This window comes from Protomyctophum parallelum (assembly GCF_964188405.1).
Source record: "Protomyctophum parallelum genome assembly, chromosome: 2".
Taxonomy (NCBI): Eukaryota; Metazoa; Chordata; class Actinopteri; order Myctophiformes; family Myctophidae; genus Protomyctophum; species Protomyctophum parallelum.
Genome location: NC_139699.1, coordinates 33807562 through 33826848, shown reverse-complemented (window position 1 = coordinate 33826848; position 19287 = coordinate 33807562). Strand labels below are relative to the sequence as shown.

The following is a 19287-nucleotide window of genomic DNA, read 5'->3' as shown; positions in this document are numbered from 1 at the left end:
ACCTATAGGAACTCTCTCTGGGTATGGTGTGTGAATGTACCAACCTATAGGAACACTCTCTGGGTATGGTGTGTGAATGTACCAACCTATAGGAACACTCTCTGGGTATGGTGTGTGAATGTACCAACCTATAGGAACTCTCTCTGGGTATGGTGTGTGAATGTACCAACCTATAGGAACACTCTCTGGGTATGGTGTGTGAATGTACCAACCTATAGGAACTCTCTCTGGGTATGGTGTGTGAATGTACCAACCTATAGGAACTCTCTCTGGGTATGGTGTGTGAATGTACCAACCTATAGGAACTCTCTCTGGGTATGGTGTGTGAATGTACCAACCTATAGGAACTCTCTCTGGGTATGGTGTGTGAATGTATACCAACCTAGGGGCTGTCTCTGGGGATGCAGCGTGTGTATGTCCATGGGGAAGTGTAGCTTGTTACGGATGATCTCCTGGTTCTTGCCAGTGAACTTGTTGGCGCTGTTGATGCTCTTGGTGTGCCAGTCTGTCCAGTAGAGGCTGTCTTCAAACACGGTGATGGCAAACGGGTGAGGCAAGCCTAGAGGGACCAGAGAGACATACGGTATATCAACGGGTGAGGCAAGCCTAGAGGGACCAGAGAGACATACGGTATATTAACGGGTGGGGCAAGCCTAGAGGGACCAGAGAGACATACGGTATATTAACGGGTGGGGCAAGCCTAGAGGGACCAGAGTATCAACGGGTGAGGCAAGCCTAGAGGGACCAGAGAGACATACGGTATATTAACGGGTGAGGCAAGCCTAGAGGGACCAGAGAGACATACGGTATATTAACGGGTGGGGCAAGCCTAGAGGGACCAGAGAGACATACGGTATATTAACGGGTGGGGCAAGCCTAGAGGGACCAGAGAGACATACGGTATATTAACGGGTGGGGCAAGCCTAGAGGGACCAGAGAGACATACGGTATATTAACGGGTGGGGCAAGCCTAGAGGGACCAGAGAGACATACGGTATATTAACGGGTGGGGCAAGCCTTGAGGGACCAGAGAGACATACGGCATATTTTGAAAATGCTGCTCCAAATTACACATTAACACATTTTTGAGCAATGTGCTATTATCAGCAAAGCAAATCAGCATAACTGGCGACAATGCTACAATTTACAGTTTTGGATTAGATTAAAATAACAAAAATGTGCATTGTTTGTTTGGATGGGCTACATAACAAGCAGGGGGATATGAGTGTGACATTTGGCACAGTTCAAAACCACTTTCCGTGCAGTTCTGTGGGCTTGGCTGACGTCGCTCGCCTTATTTATGTCAGATCAGAGCTGCTTTCACTTAGCCCATGTCCCATCTGCCTGTTGCTAATTAGGTTAGCCTCATGGCTAGGCTAAACCAAGGGAGAGACGGGCACTTTGTGGCTTCCCTCTCTTAGGAACAGGCCTTTTCCATCTCAGAACTTGAAAGCGGGATCAAGCGCAGCCCCGCCCCCTATCCATCAGCATGTAATAAAAGAGTGACTGAGGGGCACTCCTCACAGATTGATCTCTGTGGGCCTCATCTGCCCACACTCTTAGAAACTCTCTCCGCTCAATCCCTCTCGTGGCCTCTGGTCTGTTGAGAGAGTGTGGAACGGGTGGAAAAAGTGATTTCGGCCCACTTTATATTTCTGTTGCTGTTCTGTTGGGAGCAGAGCTTTTAAAACAGGACTTCTCATTTAATGACAGTGTTTTACAGCAGAGTGCAAATGTCAAGTGGTAAATGACAAAGAGCAGGAGAGAGCAGAATGATAGTGTTGTAGAGCTGTGTGTGTACAGTTAGTGTACAGTAACCAATGTGACGACACTCCTTGAACGTCATCTCAGATTCTCATGCTGTCACGTTGTTTAATTTCAAATGACTCTTTACTTAATTTTCCATGGCTCCTGACGGAAGAGGTTTGGCATTTGATTAAAAAGCATTTTTATTAAGGATCAGACAAGACAAACAGAGGCCTCACACCGCCATGGCACTGTTTTAAAACAAACAGACAAACAGAGGCCTCACACCGCCATGGCACTGTTTTAAAACAAACAGACAAACAGAGGCCTCACACCGCCATGGCACTGTTTTAAAACAAACAGACAAACAGAGGCCTCACACCGCCATGGCACTGTTTTAAAACAAACAGACAAACAGAGGCCTCACACCGCCATGGCACTGTTTTAAAACAAACAGACAAACAGAGGCCTCACACCGCCATGGCACTGTTTTAAAACAAACAGACAAACAGAGGCCTCACACCGCCATGGCACTGTTTTAAAACAAACAGAGGCCTCACACCGCCATGGCACTGTTTTAAAACAAACAGACAAACAGAGGCCTCACACCGCCATGGCACTGTTTTAAAACAAACAGACAAACAGAGGCCTCACACCGCCATGGCACTGTTTTAAAACAAACAGACAAACAGAGGCCTCACACCGCCATGGCACTGTTTTAAAACAAACAGACAAACAGAGGCCTCACACCGCCATGGCACTGTTTTAAAACAAACAGACAAACAGAGGCCTCACACCGCCATGGCACTGTTTTAAAACAAACAGACAAACAGAGGCCTCACACCGCCATGGCACTGTTTTAAAACAACGCCTTCACCCCGTCTGTCTTCCTAGCATCCTTCTCTTCCTTCTGCCAACGGGTCCAGGTGTGTGTAAGGCAACACCGGCTGAATAGGGGACTGTTTTCTGATCTTATCCCAAAGGGGATGCGTGGTGTGTGTGTGTGTGTGTGTGTGTGTGTGGGGGGGGGGGTAAGAACAGTGGACCCTCTTCTATAGGAGGAGCAGTGTGGGTTAGTACGGTCTCTTTTGTCTTCCTCTTTCCTCTCCACCTGCCTCGTCATCGTCACAGCCCGTACCCTCCCACCGTGGGACCACTAGCAGGTCCCATCTTTCTGCTGTCCTTATCATCAACACACCTTTGCTGCGCAGCATGCATGTGCACACACACACACACACACACACACACACACACACACACCTGCAGCACACTGTGCACACATGCATACTTATCATGGTCTCTTGCCTTCGTCTCCCGTCAAGGTGCACAGGTGTTCGGGCTGGATAAGGGCATCGACCCCCTCACCCCCCCCCCCCCCCCCACACACACACACACACACACACACGTCCATCTGTCCCCGAGGCCCCAAAGACGGAGAAACTGGCACACATCCAACACACACACGCACACACACACACACACACACACAGTCTCACACACACACACACACACACAATGTCCAATTTGCTCAAAATACTGAGAGCAGACATGTGAACACAAGTACACGACTCATACACATAAAACACATGCATGCCCAAACCGTAACACCCCCCCCCCCCCCCCCCCCTGCCCCACCCTACACACACGGCCCCATTTGCTCTGCCCGTTGTCTGAGCAGAGAGCAAACAGAGCTTTCTGCTGGAGGGACAGGGGCAATTACAGCCTTTTATCCTGAGAGCACACATCATTAAGGGTCTCAAACACACACACCTCCCCCACCTTCTCCCCCCCCCTTTCCTACCTCTCTCTGTTACCGCACTACTCCTAAACACTCCTCTGCTCTCTTCAATCAAAGCGGGGAAGAAAGCAGACACACACACACACACACACACACACACAGACATGATTGGGCTTATTGTTGAGAAGGAAGGAAGGGATAAACTATTTGGGACGGCCGTAGCTGAGAGGATATTAGAGGATGTCTCGTAATCAGAAGTGTCTACGTGTCAAAGTGTCTCTGAGCAAGACAGTTAACCCCCCCTATCCACTATCTCATAATACTACTAAACCCCCCTACCCACTATCCCATACTAGTACTAAACAGTCCAAGACTGGAGGATCCAGATCTCTGATCCAAGTGCCGGATGCTCATAGCTTGACATCTGTGCATACCTGCATTTTTTTTAATAAGCACATCCACGCAGACGCAAACAAGCAAAGGCCGTGCTGAACAACATAAACACAGGAACAGGATTTATGCTGACATTTATTGGATGTGCCTGCTTGAGTGTGTGGAGCTAGGCGCGCGTGTGTATTTGTATGTGTGTGTGTGTGTGTGTGTGCGCTCGCATGTACAATGGTGCACACATGCTCATACTGGCCTTTAATGGAAATATGGCATTGATTAACTCCACATGGAATAATAAAATAGTGTCAATGCAACATAATATGTCTCTCATTGTGTGTGTGTGTGTGTGTGTGTGTGTGTGTGTGTGTGTGTGTGTGTGCGTGCACGCATAGTATGTACTGTATGTATATAATGTATCACTACTAGTGCTGTGATTAATGAGTAAGTATAGGAGCTCAACTGTGGCGAGGCCTAATCTATGCAACCATCTCTCCTCTCTCTCTCTGCTTTCTCTCTGTTCTCTTTGTTTTTCCGGCTGATGGATCCATCGTTGCCTGGGTTAATACTGTATGTGCACTGTAACATTATTAGTGTATCTGAGTGAGTGCGTGCATGCGTGCGTGTGTGCGTGCGTGCATGCGTGCCTGCGTGCGTACGTACCCTGACTGATGACCGCCTTCCGGTTGCGTCCGTCCAGGTCGGCCCTCTCGATGACGTGGTGCTTGGCGTCCACCCAGTACATGCGGTGCCCGGCGTAGTCGATGGTCAGTCCGTTGGGCCAGAACAGGTGTGTGTCGGCGATCACCCTCCGGTTGGACCCGTCCATGTTGGAGTACTCGATGCGTGGAGTGTTGCCCCAGTCGGTCCAGTAGATCTTACTGTGGTGGAGGAGAGACAGAAAGACATTTAGCTCTACAGTCTGTCCAGTAGATCTTACTGTGGTGAGGAGAGACAGAAAGACATTTAGCTCTACAGTCGGTCCAGTAGATCTTACTGTGGTGAGGAGAGACAGAAAGACATTTAGCTCTACAGTCGGTCCAGTAGATCTTACTGTGGTGGGGAGAGACAGAAAGACATTTAGCTCTACAGTCGGTCCAGTAGATCTTACTGTGGTGAGGAGAGACAGAAAGACATTTAGCTCTACAGTCGGTCCAGTAGATCTTACTGTGGTGGGGAGAGACAGAAAGACATTTAGCTCTACAGTCTGTCCAGTAGATCTTACTGTGGTGGGGAGAGACAGAAAGACATTTAGCTCTACAGTCGGTCCAGTAGATCTTACTGTGGTGAGGAGAGACAGAAAGACATTTAGCTCTACAGTCTGTCCAGTAGATCTTACTGTGGTGAGGAGAGACAGAAAGACATTTAGCTCTACAGTCTGTCCAGTAGATCTTACTGTGGTAAGGAGAGACAGAAAGACATTTAGCTCTACAGTCTGTCCAGTAGATCTTACTGTGGTGGAGGAGAGACAGAAAGACATTTATCTCTACAGTCTGTCCAGTAGATCTTACTGTGGTGGGGAGAGACAGAAAGACATTTAGCTCTACAGTCTGTCCAGTAGATCTTACTGTGGTGAGGAGAGACAGAAAGACATTTAGCTCTACAGTCTGTCCAGTAGATCTTACTGTGGTGAGGAGAGACAGAAAGACATTTAGCTCTACAGTCTGTCCAGTGTCCAGTAGATCTTACTGTGGTGGAGGAGAGACAGAAAGACATTTAGCTCTACAGTCTGTCCAGTAGATCTTACTGTGGTGAGGAGAGACAGAAAGACATTTAGCTCTACAGTCTGTCCAGTAGATCTTACTGTGGTGAGGAGAGACAGAAAGACATTTAGCTCTACAGTCGGTCCAGTAGATCTTACTGTGGTGAGGAGAGACAGAAAGACATTTAGCTCTACAGTCGGTCCAGTAGATCTTACTGTGGTGGGGAGAGACAGAAAGACATTTAGCTCTACAGTCGGTCCAGTAGATCTTACTGTGGTGAGGAGAGACAGAAAGACATTTAGCTCTACAGTCGGTCCAGTAGATCTTACTGTGGTGGGGAGAGACAGAAAGACATTTAGCTCTACAGTCTGTCCAGTAGATCTTACTGTGGTGGGGAGAGACAGAAAGACATTTAGCTCTACAGTCGGTCCAGTAGATCTTACTGTGGTGAGGAGAGACAGAAAGACATTTAGCTCTACAGTCTGTCCAGTAGATCTTACTGTGGTGAGGAGAGACAGAAAGACATTTAGCTCTACAGTCTGTCCAGTAGATCTTACTGTGGTAAGGAGAGACAGAAAGACATTTAGCTCTACAGTCTGTCCAGTAGATCTTACTGTGGTGGAGGAGAGACAGAAAGACATTTATCTCTACAGTCTGTCCAGTAGATCTTACTGTGGTGGGGAGAGACAGAAAGACATTTAGCTCTACAGTCTGTCCAGTAGATCTTACTGTGGTGAGGAGAGACAGAAAGACATTTAGCTCTACAGTCTGTCCAGTAGATCTTACTGTGGTGAGGAGAGACAGAAAGACATTTAGCTCTACAGTCTGTCCAGTGTCCAGTAGATCTTACTGTGGTGGAGGAGAGACAGAAAGACATTTAGCTCTACAGTCTGTCCAGTAGATCTTACTGTGGTGAGGAGAGACAGAAAGACATTTAGCTCTACAGTCTGTCCAGTAGATCTTACTGTGGTGAGGAGAGACAGAAAGACATTTAGCTCTACAGTCTGTCCAGTAGATCTTACTGTGGTGGAGGAGAGACAGAAAGACATTTAGCTCTACTTGGTGGGATGTTCACAGCCGACTTGACACACCTGGCCACTTCATTTGAGTAACACTACCTTCTGTTATGGTGTACTATGTGACCCTACTATATACTATATTATACTATATTATACCAGTCAGTCAACACTGTTATGGTGTACTATGTGACCCTACTATATACTATATTATACCAGTCAGTCAACACTGCATTTTGACTGAGACGCATTCCAATGAGTACCAAATAGAGTGTTGCAGTCTCGCCCCCTCGAGAGACCCGGAAAATAAATCCCTGTTCATTTTCCTCATAGACTTTTCAGAAAGTATTTATTTAAAGACGTTTACGCCGTGGACAAAGCCAACTCTTGTCGTGACAAATCATGACAACAAACACAATTTTTTTGTTGTTTTTCTTCTTTGTAATTACCGTATTTGTTTGGTCCAAAATATTGTGTGTGTTGTCATGATTTGTCACGACAAGAGTTGGCTTCGTTCATTTCCTGGGCCACTCGTCTTTCTGAAAGGGGGCGGGACTGCGACGCTCAATACCCCCTGATAACATACTGTAAGTCAAAACACATATGTACTCAAGTCTAATTCCACCCAGTTCAACTAGGCTTGCATTAGGTGAAAAACAACTTTGTTCTGTGGAAAAGTTTCATTTTTTGATGACAATGAACCTAAACCTCATGATCAGCCAGCACCTAAAAATAACACAAAAGGGCTAACAAGGGCCACGATGGACTAGAAAGGGAAAACTGTTTTTTTCATGGAATACAGTTTCATAATAAGCTCTGCTCAACACTGTCTTCTTGACATCCAATCATAAATATTGCTAAAGAAACTGTGGTATATTCCCAATAATATACTCATGGTTGTGCAATACTGCAAGATACCTCTCATGTATTATTATTGCTTAATTACAGTCAATAAATTAGAGTTGGTGAAGAAGCTAAAGAGTGCTAATATATCTCCCGACAACAGCAATCTGAATGCGTCCACCATATTCACCTTACCTTTAACATACCAATGGCAACATGGTACGTACGTATGTTTCTATATCAGTGGTTATCAAACTTTCTAATGTCAAAAGTATTATGTATTTGGCTGCGAGCCGCCATCTCAAACTATTTTGTTCCAAGGATCCCCAGAAGCAAATATTTGAGTTAAAAATGTTCACTTTTAAAATTGTTGAAGATTTGCAAAAAATGTCTCGATTAGAAGAAAAAGGTGACGCACTATGAGCTTATATATCTGCTAGTTTTGAATAGTCAAATAAATATAAAATGACACGGATACTTTCCCAGTTTTAATGGGTGGTTAATACTGAAACTGTGGTATAATCACAATAATACGCAAGCTATACCACGAGACACCATGGATCAGCACACCAGTATCAATATCATGGTGTAGCACATATTGCTTCAATATTCCAGGAGGAGGAATTCTGCCATGGCTGCCATTGTTTGCTATCAACACACAGCACAGCTTCCACTTTCTCTACTATCACTCACTTATCTGTCCTCCACCGTCTCAGAGCCACTTCATCAATGGCTTCAATTAACCAATGCAAATGAGCTTCCTAATAAGCTACACAAGATGTCTAGCTATAAACTTTCTCTGGGGCTCGTTATAAAAGCTTTTTCCTGCCATGGCAGCATCATACTTTAAGTCCGGAGAGAAAGAAGGAAAAGAAAAAGGTTACCTTCTCCACCATTATTAGATACTTGTTCCAGACAGATTCTAGCCTTTGGGCTGCATTTTGCTGCCAAACTGTAATCTCTACTTTGCCTCTACACAACACTGCAACTGGGCCAAATCTGCCAGAGATATACAAGTTTGTATACACTGGGAACCATCTGCTGTGAATTACATGGTGTGTGTGTGTGTGTGTGTGTGTGTGTGTGTGTGTGTGTGTGTGTGTGTGTGTGTAATTGTGTATGCATTTGTATTCGTACCCCTCTATGGGATGCAGGGCAATGGCTCTGGGTTTTTCCATGCTCTGCCAGAGGAGAACCTTGCGATGGCTCCCGTCGAGGTTGGCCACCTCGATGCGGGACGTCCCAGAGTCAGTCCAGTACAGCTTGTCATGGATCCAGTCTATGGCCAGGCCACCTGGGGACAGACACACAGCAGAGGGGAGAGAGTGAGATAACCCATTCTGATCTGAGATCAGATTCTAAAAATGTCTTCTACATCCTGACAGTTTTCCGAAAAAGCTACGTTTCTATGTCAGTCGTTCTTCTATTTTTCAATAGCTAAAGCATGACATGATGCTAACACCAAAAGGGGTTCCCGCTCAAAATGGGATAAGGCTAGATAGATACAGCGTTGGAAAGTGTGACATCATTTCGCAGGCTGGAAGATAGCATCTTAGCTATTTTGGTGTGTAGTTAAAAGTTCCTATGGAAAAGTAGGAATGGGAAGTTTTGTAAAAGCGCCAAATAAAGTATTAACTGCACACAGAAGTGCAGTTCACTAACCTGGACTGTCTCTTTGAAATATAAATACATAAACTATAAATGATTTTGCTTTTTAAATGCTAAGTAAAGAACAAGGGTGGCGCTCCCGTGCTGAGTGCAGGCGAGAGACTGCTGCACTGCATCATTAGTAATTAAGTCTGAAGGTTGTTAGCGTAGCAACGCATGACATTTAGCGTATTGTGAACATACAGACTACAACAAAAAGCAGCTGGCATTTACATTTTAACACTTAATAACATAAGTATCTCCCAACCATTAATCATATGTTAATTTGACTTGAAAGAATTCCAAATCCCATTTTCCATAGGAAAGTAAATGGTGGAGATACTGATCTTTGTATACAAAACGATGGCTTCCACTAAACTAACCTACTCTTATGCGTGACTGACTGTGATTGTGTCTAGACTGAGAAATAATGTAAAAATACAGTACTTCTGTACTGTCGACAGCCTACTGTACGTTGAAGACAACTTTCTGTTCAATGACCGGGAACAAAGTGTTCCAAATCAGAACCACATTTCCTTCGCATACCTGTTTTTCATCTTTACATTTTGGGCATTTTGCCAACAATCGGCAACATTTAAGAGTTTATAAAGCCTTGGTGTCAGCAGGTCATAAGGCTGTTTACAGGGGTTGAGCTTGTGATCACGCCGGTTACTGTACTTTCTCTCTAACCACTGAATCACACGCCATGAACATTGTCCTGCTGCAACCTGACCGCTGTTACTGTAGCTCACATACGCACACATTACAAATACATTGCACGTCGTGCACGCACATACGCATACCACAAACAACCTTTCATTGTCAAACTAATGGCTCATTCAGTGATTCAAGTGTAAAGCAAATGGGCAGTCACCACCCAAATAATAATAATAAAAAGTTTTCATTCTCTAGTTGATTGACTCAACTCTTGATAGAAGGACTAGCATTATAGATAACAGACACATCATTTCTAAACTGTATTGCCTGTATTTTGCAGCTGAAATACATTTGTTTATGTTGGTATTAAATATTTGTAAACATTGGGGTAAAACATCTATATTCTGATTTATTATGGGGGGGGGGGGGGGGGGTAGGAAAGTTCCAGCATATTGTCCCATCTACAAATTAAATATTAATATAGTCCAGAATTGAGCTTTTATATTATGCATTCCAACTGTGTGTCTTATGCATGTACTGGAAGCAGACTTTTAAATACACACGGGGTAAGGGGAGTGTTACGGTACAAAAAACTAGTGTGACTGTGCACTCAGAGAATTAGTCTCAGATGATTTATTTATAGTGCACACACACTCAGTAGCAGTCCAAGACTAATGCATTAAGGCTTAGGCTGAAACATGTTCATCTTGGGTGTGTCTGTGAGCAGCTAAACCTCCGGCACCAAATGGGCTGATGGGTGTGAAACCTCAAAGTAGGCCATGGAAGAACCGCCACCCAACATCTTAGCCCCTCCTATGCCCAGCTTCGTGTGTTTGTGTGTACCCCATAGCGATGATTTGATTGGCTGAGCAAAGTACGTATTGAGGATAAAAAGTGAGGACACACACTTATATATCTTTTTTATTATGTATTGTATGTGGAATTTACATTACCTGTCTTTATCTTTCATTCTATAACTGAATAACTCATTATTATTGTCAAAGATTGTCATATAAGTTGTCATATACAAAAAATGCCTAATAAAAACAGTATTAAAAAAAAAAAAAATGAGGACACAAATTGTGATTGGTCGGAATGAGATAATGTATGATGATTTATTTTTTGAGAGTCGCTAGCCGCCGCTAGCCCTTCCAATGCCTGGCTTTTGAAAATCACGTCATATGGCAGCCAAGTCTATGGACTTTTAATGTTTGTTTAGAGCACTTTTAACAAACATTACCACGCACCCCTCACTCCACATGAGTGTGATTTTTTAATCCATGATCATTGACCGAGGTTGGCCTATAAATGGTACTCCAAACACGGTGAAATCCCCTACCTGGGCTCTCCAGGCCGGTGGAGACCACCTCCTCCACGTTGGAGCCGTTGAGGTTGGCCTTCATGATGCGGTCCAGCGTCACGTCGGACCAGAAGACCAGCTCGTTGCTGTGGTGGAAGTCCAGGGCGATGGCGTTCTCCAGGTTGTTGAGGAGCAGCGTGTACTCGGAGCGGTGCGGAAGCACCTGGCGGATGTCTATACGGTTGGCAAACAGCAACACCGGCTCTGGACCTACAGTAAGACAGACATACTGTATGTTAGCACAGGCTCTGGACCTAAAGAGAGAGACAGACATACTGTATGTAAGACAGACATACTGTATGTTAGACAGACATACTGTATGTTAGCACAGGCTCTGGACCTAAAGAGAGAGACAGACATACTGTATGTTAGCACCGGCTCTGGACCTAAAGAGAGAGACAGACATACTGTATGTTAGACAGACATACTGTATGTTAGACAGACATACTGTATGTTAGCACAGGCTCTGGACCTGAAGAGAGACAGACATACTGTATGTTAGACAGACATACTGTATGTTAGCACAGGCTCTGGACCTAAGAGAGACAGACATACTGTATGTTAGACAGACATACTGTATGTTAGACAGACATACTGTATGTTAGACAGACATACTGTATGTTAGACAGACATACTGTATGTTAGACAGACATACTGTATGTTAGACAGACATACTGTATGTTAGCACAGGCTCTGGACCTAAGAGAGACAGACATACTGTATGTTAGACAGACATACTGTATGTTAGACAGACATACTGTATGTTAGCACCGGCTCTGGACCTAAAGAGAGACAGACATACTGTATGTTAGACAGACATAGTGTATGTTAGACAGACATACTGTATGTTAGACAGACATACTGTATGTTAGACAGACATACTGTATGTTAGACAGACATACTGTATGTTAGACAGACATACTGTATGTTAGCACAGGCTCTGGACCTGAAGAGAGAGACAGACATACTGTATGTTAGACAGACATACTGTATGTTAGAGAGACATACTGTATGTTAGCACAGGCTCTGGACCTAAAGAGAGAGACAGACATACTGTATGTTAGACAGACATACTGTATGTTAGACAGACATACTGTATGTTAGACAGACATACTGTATGTTAGCACCGGCTCTGGACCCAAGAGAGACAGACATACTGTATGTTAGACAGACATACTGTATGTTAGCACCGGCTCTGGACCTGAAGAGAGAGACAGACATACTGTATGTTAGACAGACATACTGTATGTTAGACAGACATACTGTATGTTAGCACCGGCTCTGGACCCAAGAGAGACAGACATACTGTATGTTAGACAGACATACTGTATGTTAGCACCGGCTCTGGACCTGAAGAGAGAGACAGACATACTGTATGTTAGACAGACATACTGTATGTTAGACAGACATACTGTATGTTAGCACCGGCTCTGGACCCAAGAGAGACAGACATACTGTATGTTAGACAGACATACTGTATGTTAGACAGACATACTGTATGTTAGCACCGGCTCTGGACCCTTTTCTATACAGTAGATCTGGACCTAAGAGAGACAGACATACTGTATGTTGAATCCTTTTCTATACAGTAGATCTGGACCTAATAGAGACAGACATACTGTATGTTGAATCCTTTTCTATACAGTAGATCCATGGTGGTGTAGGGCCTGGGAGCTGGACGAGATCCCTCATTCATAAGCAATAAAAATACACATTCTTTCTAGTTAGAGCCGTTTTCCTTAGAATAGAACCTGCACCTTGAAGCCAATACTACACAGTTGAACAAGGAAATGTATCCTTTGTCTCTGCTAACAATAAACATAAACAATAAACAATAAACTAAAGTTATTTTTCAAACCTGTCTCCTCTCACATTATGTTGTTTACCTTCACCCTAGACGAAGGTGCATAACAACATTATTTATATATATATATGGCAACTTCAGAGGTGAAAGAAACAGAGAAGGGGAGAGAATACAGACAAAGGATAAAAGAACAGAACAGATGAGAGGTGGGGAGGCAGTGGGAGGAGAGGTGAAAGAACACACAAGGATTTGACTGTGACATAGCGAGTCAAACTAAACTACTGTAGGAATGCAAATGGAAGAAGAAAAAAATCAGTGATCATAATCTAAAAATCCCATTATTGCCAAACACAATATCTGTCCAGAGGTTTTCCTTTGAAACCATTGGCACAGAGACAAAACGAGAGCCAAAGAAGAACGTTCCAGGTTCTGAGTAGGCATTGGACAGATGTTTGCGTTTGAGAGTGTGCGGTCAGTATTAATAAGAGGCATCATTCATCTCAGTTCCCTGACAAAGTCCTGACCCCGGGCTTCAATACCGATCACTGCCTCAGACTGATGGTCTGCAGTTGTCTACCATGACTGAAGAGCTAAATCCAGAACACCCCATTCATCAGTTGACCTCATTCTCCGTCTTAAGACCCTTAAAGAACACAAAATAAAGTAACCCCTTGCAGCGGTGAAAAGAAGCAGTTTCTCATCCTCAGCATTTGCCAACCAGTGAAACGGGAACTAAAAACAGAAGTATATTTCAGCTTGTACACCGACTTTAGTGAAGTGAAACCGAAGGTATTACATGTATTTGGCCGCCATACACAATTTTAAAACCTTGTAAACGATGTGCTGGACCTCAAGGGGCGAAATCATATACATATTTCTTTCCCGACTAATTCCAGCCAAATAGACAAAGATTAATAGCAGCAGCCTTGTCCTTTAATGGAATTTCTGTTTTTACTGGAATAGAGAAACAGGAGCAGAGAGAAAGTCACTTTCAAAAACCAGTTGAAAGTCACTACATTAATCCATTCTGGGTGGGAAGCCCTTTTGGTGTTAGCATTATGTTATGCTTTAGCTATTGAAAAATAGCAGATCTACAAGCTCATAGCGCGCCACAGAGTGGCGCGCTATGAACTTTCTTTTTAATCGTAAAAAATATATATTTTTGAATAGGTATATATTCTTTCAGAGCGAATTATACTGGGAGGCCAGGCGCTGGCAGGCACCGACCGACCGACCTCTCCAGTCCAAGCCCCAGGCAGGCACCCAGTTAGTTATGTTGTGGTGGTTCAAAGGTCAAAGTTGACTCTGAGAGTTTTTACCTAGAGCCTTGCAGCTGCGCTTGTCAGGCCTGAGCTCGTAGCCCTGGACGCACCAGCACGTGAATCCCCCTTCTGCGTTGGTACAGCCCTGGCTGCAGTAACCCTCCTCAGCACACTCATCCACGTCTGGACCGAAACCAAAGACACACAGATGGGGTGATTAGGAGTGGGTATTAGATAGTATTTTAGACAGACTTATAGCTTGTTACGTAGACAGCACTAGAATTGCATTTTATGTAGTCATAGCACTTAGTACACATGTATATTGTATAATATATAATATAGTATAGTATGTATAGTTGACATAGATACTGTACTCCACTGTTACGTTCTGAGTTTATACATGATTCATGATAACTACTTTTTATATACAGTATGTGATGTATGACATGCTTTTGATTTTGCTTAAATGTAAGTCGCTCTGCATCAAGAGCGTCTGCTAAATTGTAAATTGTAAAATTGTACAAGAGATGGAGAGACAAAGGTAGCCTATATGAAACTTTTAAGTTATCCATACTTGACGTACTGTGCGCACACACACACACACACACACACACACACACACCTTGCTGTTTTCTGTTTTTCCCTATGATGCACTTTCTCAAGGCAGTTTTCAAAGTGCCGCCACTAATATAAGGTATCAGAGTACGATTGGACTGCTCAGTCACATTACAAGTCAGAACCTGATGTATATCTAGACATATACACATGCACATAGACAGTACAACCTAGTGTATAATGTATCTTTTCAACAACTGTCAAAATGGACCCTGGTCCATTTGTACGCTCGCACACAAACACACACACACACACACACACACACACACACACACACACACGCACACGCACACGCACACGCACACGCACACGCACACGCACACGCACACGCCCACACTCACACCTTACCCTGGCAGGCTCTGCCGTCGTCCATGAGTCTGTATCCAGTGTGACAGGTGCATTGGACCAAACCTCTATCCATCTGACACTTCTGGGCGCAGCCTCCGTTATTCTGGTTACAGTTACCTTCCGTGGGGCGTGGACCTGCACACACACATGTGGTGATACATCAAATATATAAAATGTAGCCTCAGTCTAAAGTACATTTTATACTTCCAAAACACACACTCCATGAAAATGTGCTTCCGTCAAAAAATACAAAACACTACTATCCCACTGCCTCTGTCAGGGGTAAAGTGGTGTAGAGCCCGACACACACCGGGTGTGCAGCGCAGTGACGCGGCAACGCCTGGAAAATAGAACAGTGGCGTATCGGAGCGTCAGGCGAGGCGTGAACGCGCGTCGGACGCCGCCGGTGTGGGATAGGTTCATTGAAAATAACGGAGGCGGCTGTTTTGACGCCCAGCGTTTGCAGACGGTGTGTGTAGGGCTTAAGTCAGAAATATTTCAAATATTTCATGAAACCCTTGCCTCTGGATAAAATCCTTAAGTGTTAATTTTTCCATTTGTAAACTGTAGTTAAATTAACATTGAAGATTTTATTTTGTAAAATACTTTGCCCTATACAAAACCTGCTACCATGTTATAAACACATGCAGGCTCATTCAGTTGTGTGTGTGTGTGTGTGTGTGTGACGTGCGTGTGCGTGTGTGTGTGTGTGCGTGTGCATGGACTCACGGCAGTCCTGGTGAGGGTGTTCGTCGGTTCCGTCTCCACAGTCGTTGGCGTCGTTGCACACCTTCCTCTGGCCAATGCAGCGGCCGTTACCACACAGGAACTGATCCGGGGCACAGGGAGGGCTCTCTGTAACACACACACACACACCGTTACCACACAGGAACTGATCCTGGGCACAGGGAGGGCTCTCTGTAACACACACACACACACCGTTACCACACAGGAACTGATCCGGGGCACAGGGAGGGCTCTCTGAGGGCACGCACGCACACACACACACACACACACACACACACACACACACACACACACACACACACACACACACACACACACACACACACACACACACACACACACACACACACACACACACACACACACACACACACACACACACACACACACACACACACACACACACACACACACACAATGTCTGGACTACATAACGTGGAACAGGTGGATGACAGTTGTATTCCAATGTAGTGGCCAGCATCACTGGCAATGTGCTCCCACACTGTAAAATACTTTACTAATTTAACTATGAGAGGTGTACAAATATACGGTTTAATTTGTACACCACGCAGAGGTAAATTAACACTGAGGATTGTACTGCCTAGACTGGGGTACAGAATGTTATGCTAGCATGGAATAATTTTTTATTTTACAAGCTTTTGGGAAATGAAGAGTGAAACAATAAAGGCCAACTTGCTGGATATTGACATCTCATCCTGTGTTTTGTGATCCAAACCACACACACACACACACACACATACAGTATACTGTTAATATAAATAACAAAAGTTGTCTAATGCCACCAATTGGGACAGCAGGGCTGACATTCTTTCCAAATTGGTCTGGATCTGAAAAGGTGAATCTTATTTTTAAACTTAGCTATTCAGTTCCACCTCCTCCTATTCCAACAACACTATGTCAACACTATTCCAACAACACTAAATTGTACATCGCCACCATCGCAAAGGTTTTTGTGAGGGTATGCACGCGCACATGTACAAGGTCATGCATGCATGTGCGCACACACACACACACACACACACACACACACACACACACACACACACACACACACACGGAGGTCATGTGATGGGACTCAACACAATACAACCAGAGAACTGCGATTCACAACAATAAAATGTTTAGCTTTTTCCAACAGAGACCAGGGTTGTCTGAAGCTGTTGTCATGGTTACCGCTGAACCTTGCGTTATATTTAGACTGGGATGAGAATACGCAAAGCGGGGGGGAGAGAGAGAGAGAGAGAGAGAGAGCTAAGACATAACAGAGAGATGGAGACAGAGAGGAAGAGGGCGAGACAATGAGAGAGAGAGACGGGTGTCCTGAAGAGGGCGAGACAGTGAGAGACAGACGGGTGTCCTGAAGAGGGCGAGACAGTGAGAGAGAGAGACGGGTGTCCTGAAGAGGGTGAGACAGTGAGAGAGACAGACAGGTGTCCTGAATCTCACCTGTCTTCTCACAGCCTTCCTCGTCGCTGCTGTCAGAGCAGTCGTCCTCACCGTCACATCGCCACGACAACCGGACGCAGCGTCCCGTCCCACAGCGGAACTGGTCGGCCGTGCACATGGACGTGGCTGAGCGCACACACACACACACACACACACACATCATATTAACGGTGCATAAATATGTACATTTTAGCCCTAAGACACAGTATGGCATGAGGAGAACATGAGAGAATATCAGTTCCCATTAGGACAGATTGAAAATAGTTGATATACTTGGCGTTTTTAAACACTTAAAACCCATCATGCCTATTCTGGGGGGGGAACATTCAACAAGAATAGTCGATGTACTGATCTTGCAGATCTGCTATATTTGTTGAGGAGACTTGGAGTACTGTAGAGTACTGTAGAACATATTACTCCAGTTTTGGCATCACTGCACTGGCTTCCGGTTGTTTTTAGGATTGATTTTAAAATTATTTTACTTGTGTATAAAGCTCTCAATGGTCTCGCACCTTACTACCTACATGACTGCCTGCCTAAATATGTCCCAAACCGCCCCCTAAGGTCTTCCACTGCTGGCCTGCTCGCTTTGCCTAAAAAAATGGCAACTAAAAAATACGGGGAAGCAGCTTTTTGCTTCTACGGGCCGTCGGCATGGAACAAGCTCCCACTGTACCTTCGTCAGGCAGCCTCTGTAGACATTTTTAAAGCTCAGCTCAAGACCCACTTCTACAACATTGCTTTTAATTGATCTTTTATTTTTTATTTTTTGTTCCTCACTGTATTGCATTACTGCTTGTTTTTTAATGTCGTTGCCTTGCTTTTCTTTTATTCTCCATTGTTCTGTAAAGCACTTTGAGCTGCATTTCATGTCATGAAAGGTGCTATACAAATAAAGTTTTATTATTATTATTATTATTAGACTGGAAAAGGAACGCACCGAGGACAAGTGCAAGTGACATTGATAAATTACAAATATTATCAATGTATTCTGAGGCACGCCTGGACTTGCACCCTAGGGTGCCATGATGGCACCCACTTTGAGAAACCCTGGTTTGGAATTGCAGATTGGAGCTTTGACAGCTTTTTAAACACACGTTTTTTTGTAACCCTTATTATTTTTCTTCCAACAAATAGTTAACCCATTCTGACCTGAGATCAGATTCTAAAAACGTCTTCTACATCCTGACAGTTTTCTGAAAAAGCTATGTTTCTATGTCAGTCGTTCTTCGAATTTTCAAAAAATAGCAGACCTACAAGCTCGTAGCGCGCCACTCGGTGGCGCGCTATGAGCTTGTAGATCTGCTATTTTTCAATAGCTAAAGCATAGCATAGTGCTAACACCAAAAGGGGTTCAGATCTAGTGCTTTGGACACTCACTGCAGTTCTTCTCGTCCGATTGGTCGTCGCAGTCAAACTCTCCGTCACACCTCCAGCCGGCGTTGATGCACATCCCACTGGAGCACATGTACTCCACTGACCTGCACGGCTGGTGGGAGGCTGCACAGAAATACAAAAATACTTACTTATCTTTGTGAATTCATAATCTAAAAATCCACTACTGTCTTGCCATCCCTCCATATTTGGGCAAGACTGAAGTCGTTAATATATCATAATCACATCAACCATATTGACAGGAAGATAAGAGTTGAGTAGAAAAGGAGAGAAAAGTCCCGTTCATGACGACCTTTACTGCTTGTCCCTCCCCTTCTGTCTCCTGTCAGTCTTCACTTAGTCAATAAAAGGCAGAAAAGCCAACAAAAACTGGGTCCCATTTTTAGAGTCTTTGGTATGACCCGGCCGGGGATCGAACCCCGACCTCCCAGTCTCAGGGCGGACACTCTAAACACAAGGCCACTGAGCTGGTATCAAAAACAAGGGCCATGGCCACTGTGAAATTCCTGCCATGCTGTGCACTGTTCCATGTGGCAATATATCACAGTGACA

General features: G+C 44.4%; 1 protein-coding gene across 3 annotated transcripts in view; it reads right to left on the bottom strand.

The window, feature by feature from the left end:
* The window catches only part of lrp4 (low density lipoprotein receptor-related protein 4), a 50740-nt gene extending 31906 nt beyond the window's left edge, over positions 1-18834 (bottom strand). For all 3 annotated transcript variants that reach the window (XM_083759560.1, XM_083759561.1, XM_083759562.1), the window contains exons 1-9: positions 18721-18834; positions 17341-17466; positions 15856-15981; positions 15127-15261; positions 14221-14346; positions 11077-11307; positions 8571-8727; positions 4535-4752; positions 383-559 (exon numbers count right to left, since the gene is read on the bottom strand). In XM_083759560.1, coding sequence (XP_083615686.1) covers positions 383-559; positions 4535-4752; positions 8571-8727; positions 11077-11307; positions 14221-14346; positions 15127-15261; positions 15856-15981; positions 17341-17466; positions 18721-18808 — 1384 coding nt within the window. In that variant the 5' untranslated portion in view covers positions 18809-18834. The remainder of the gene's footprint in view (positions 1-382; positions 560-4534; positions 4753-8570; positions 8728-11076; positions 11308-14220; positions 14347-15126; positions 15262-15855; positions 15982-17340; positions 17467-18720) is intronic.
* Positions 18835-19287: the final 453 nt, after the last annotated feature.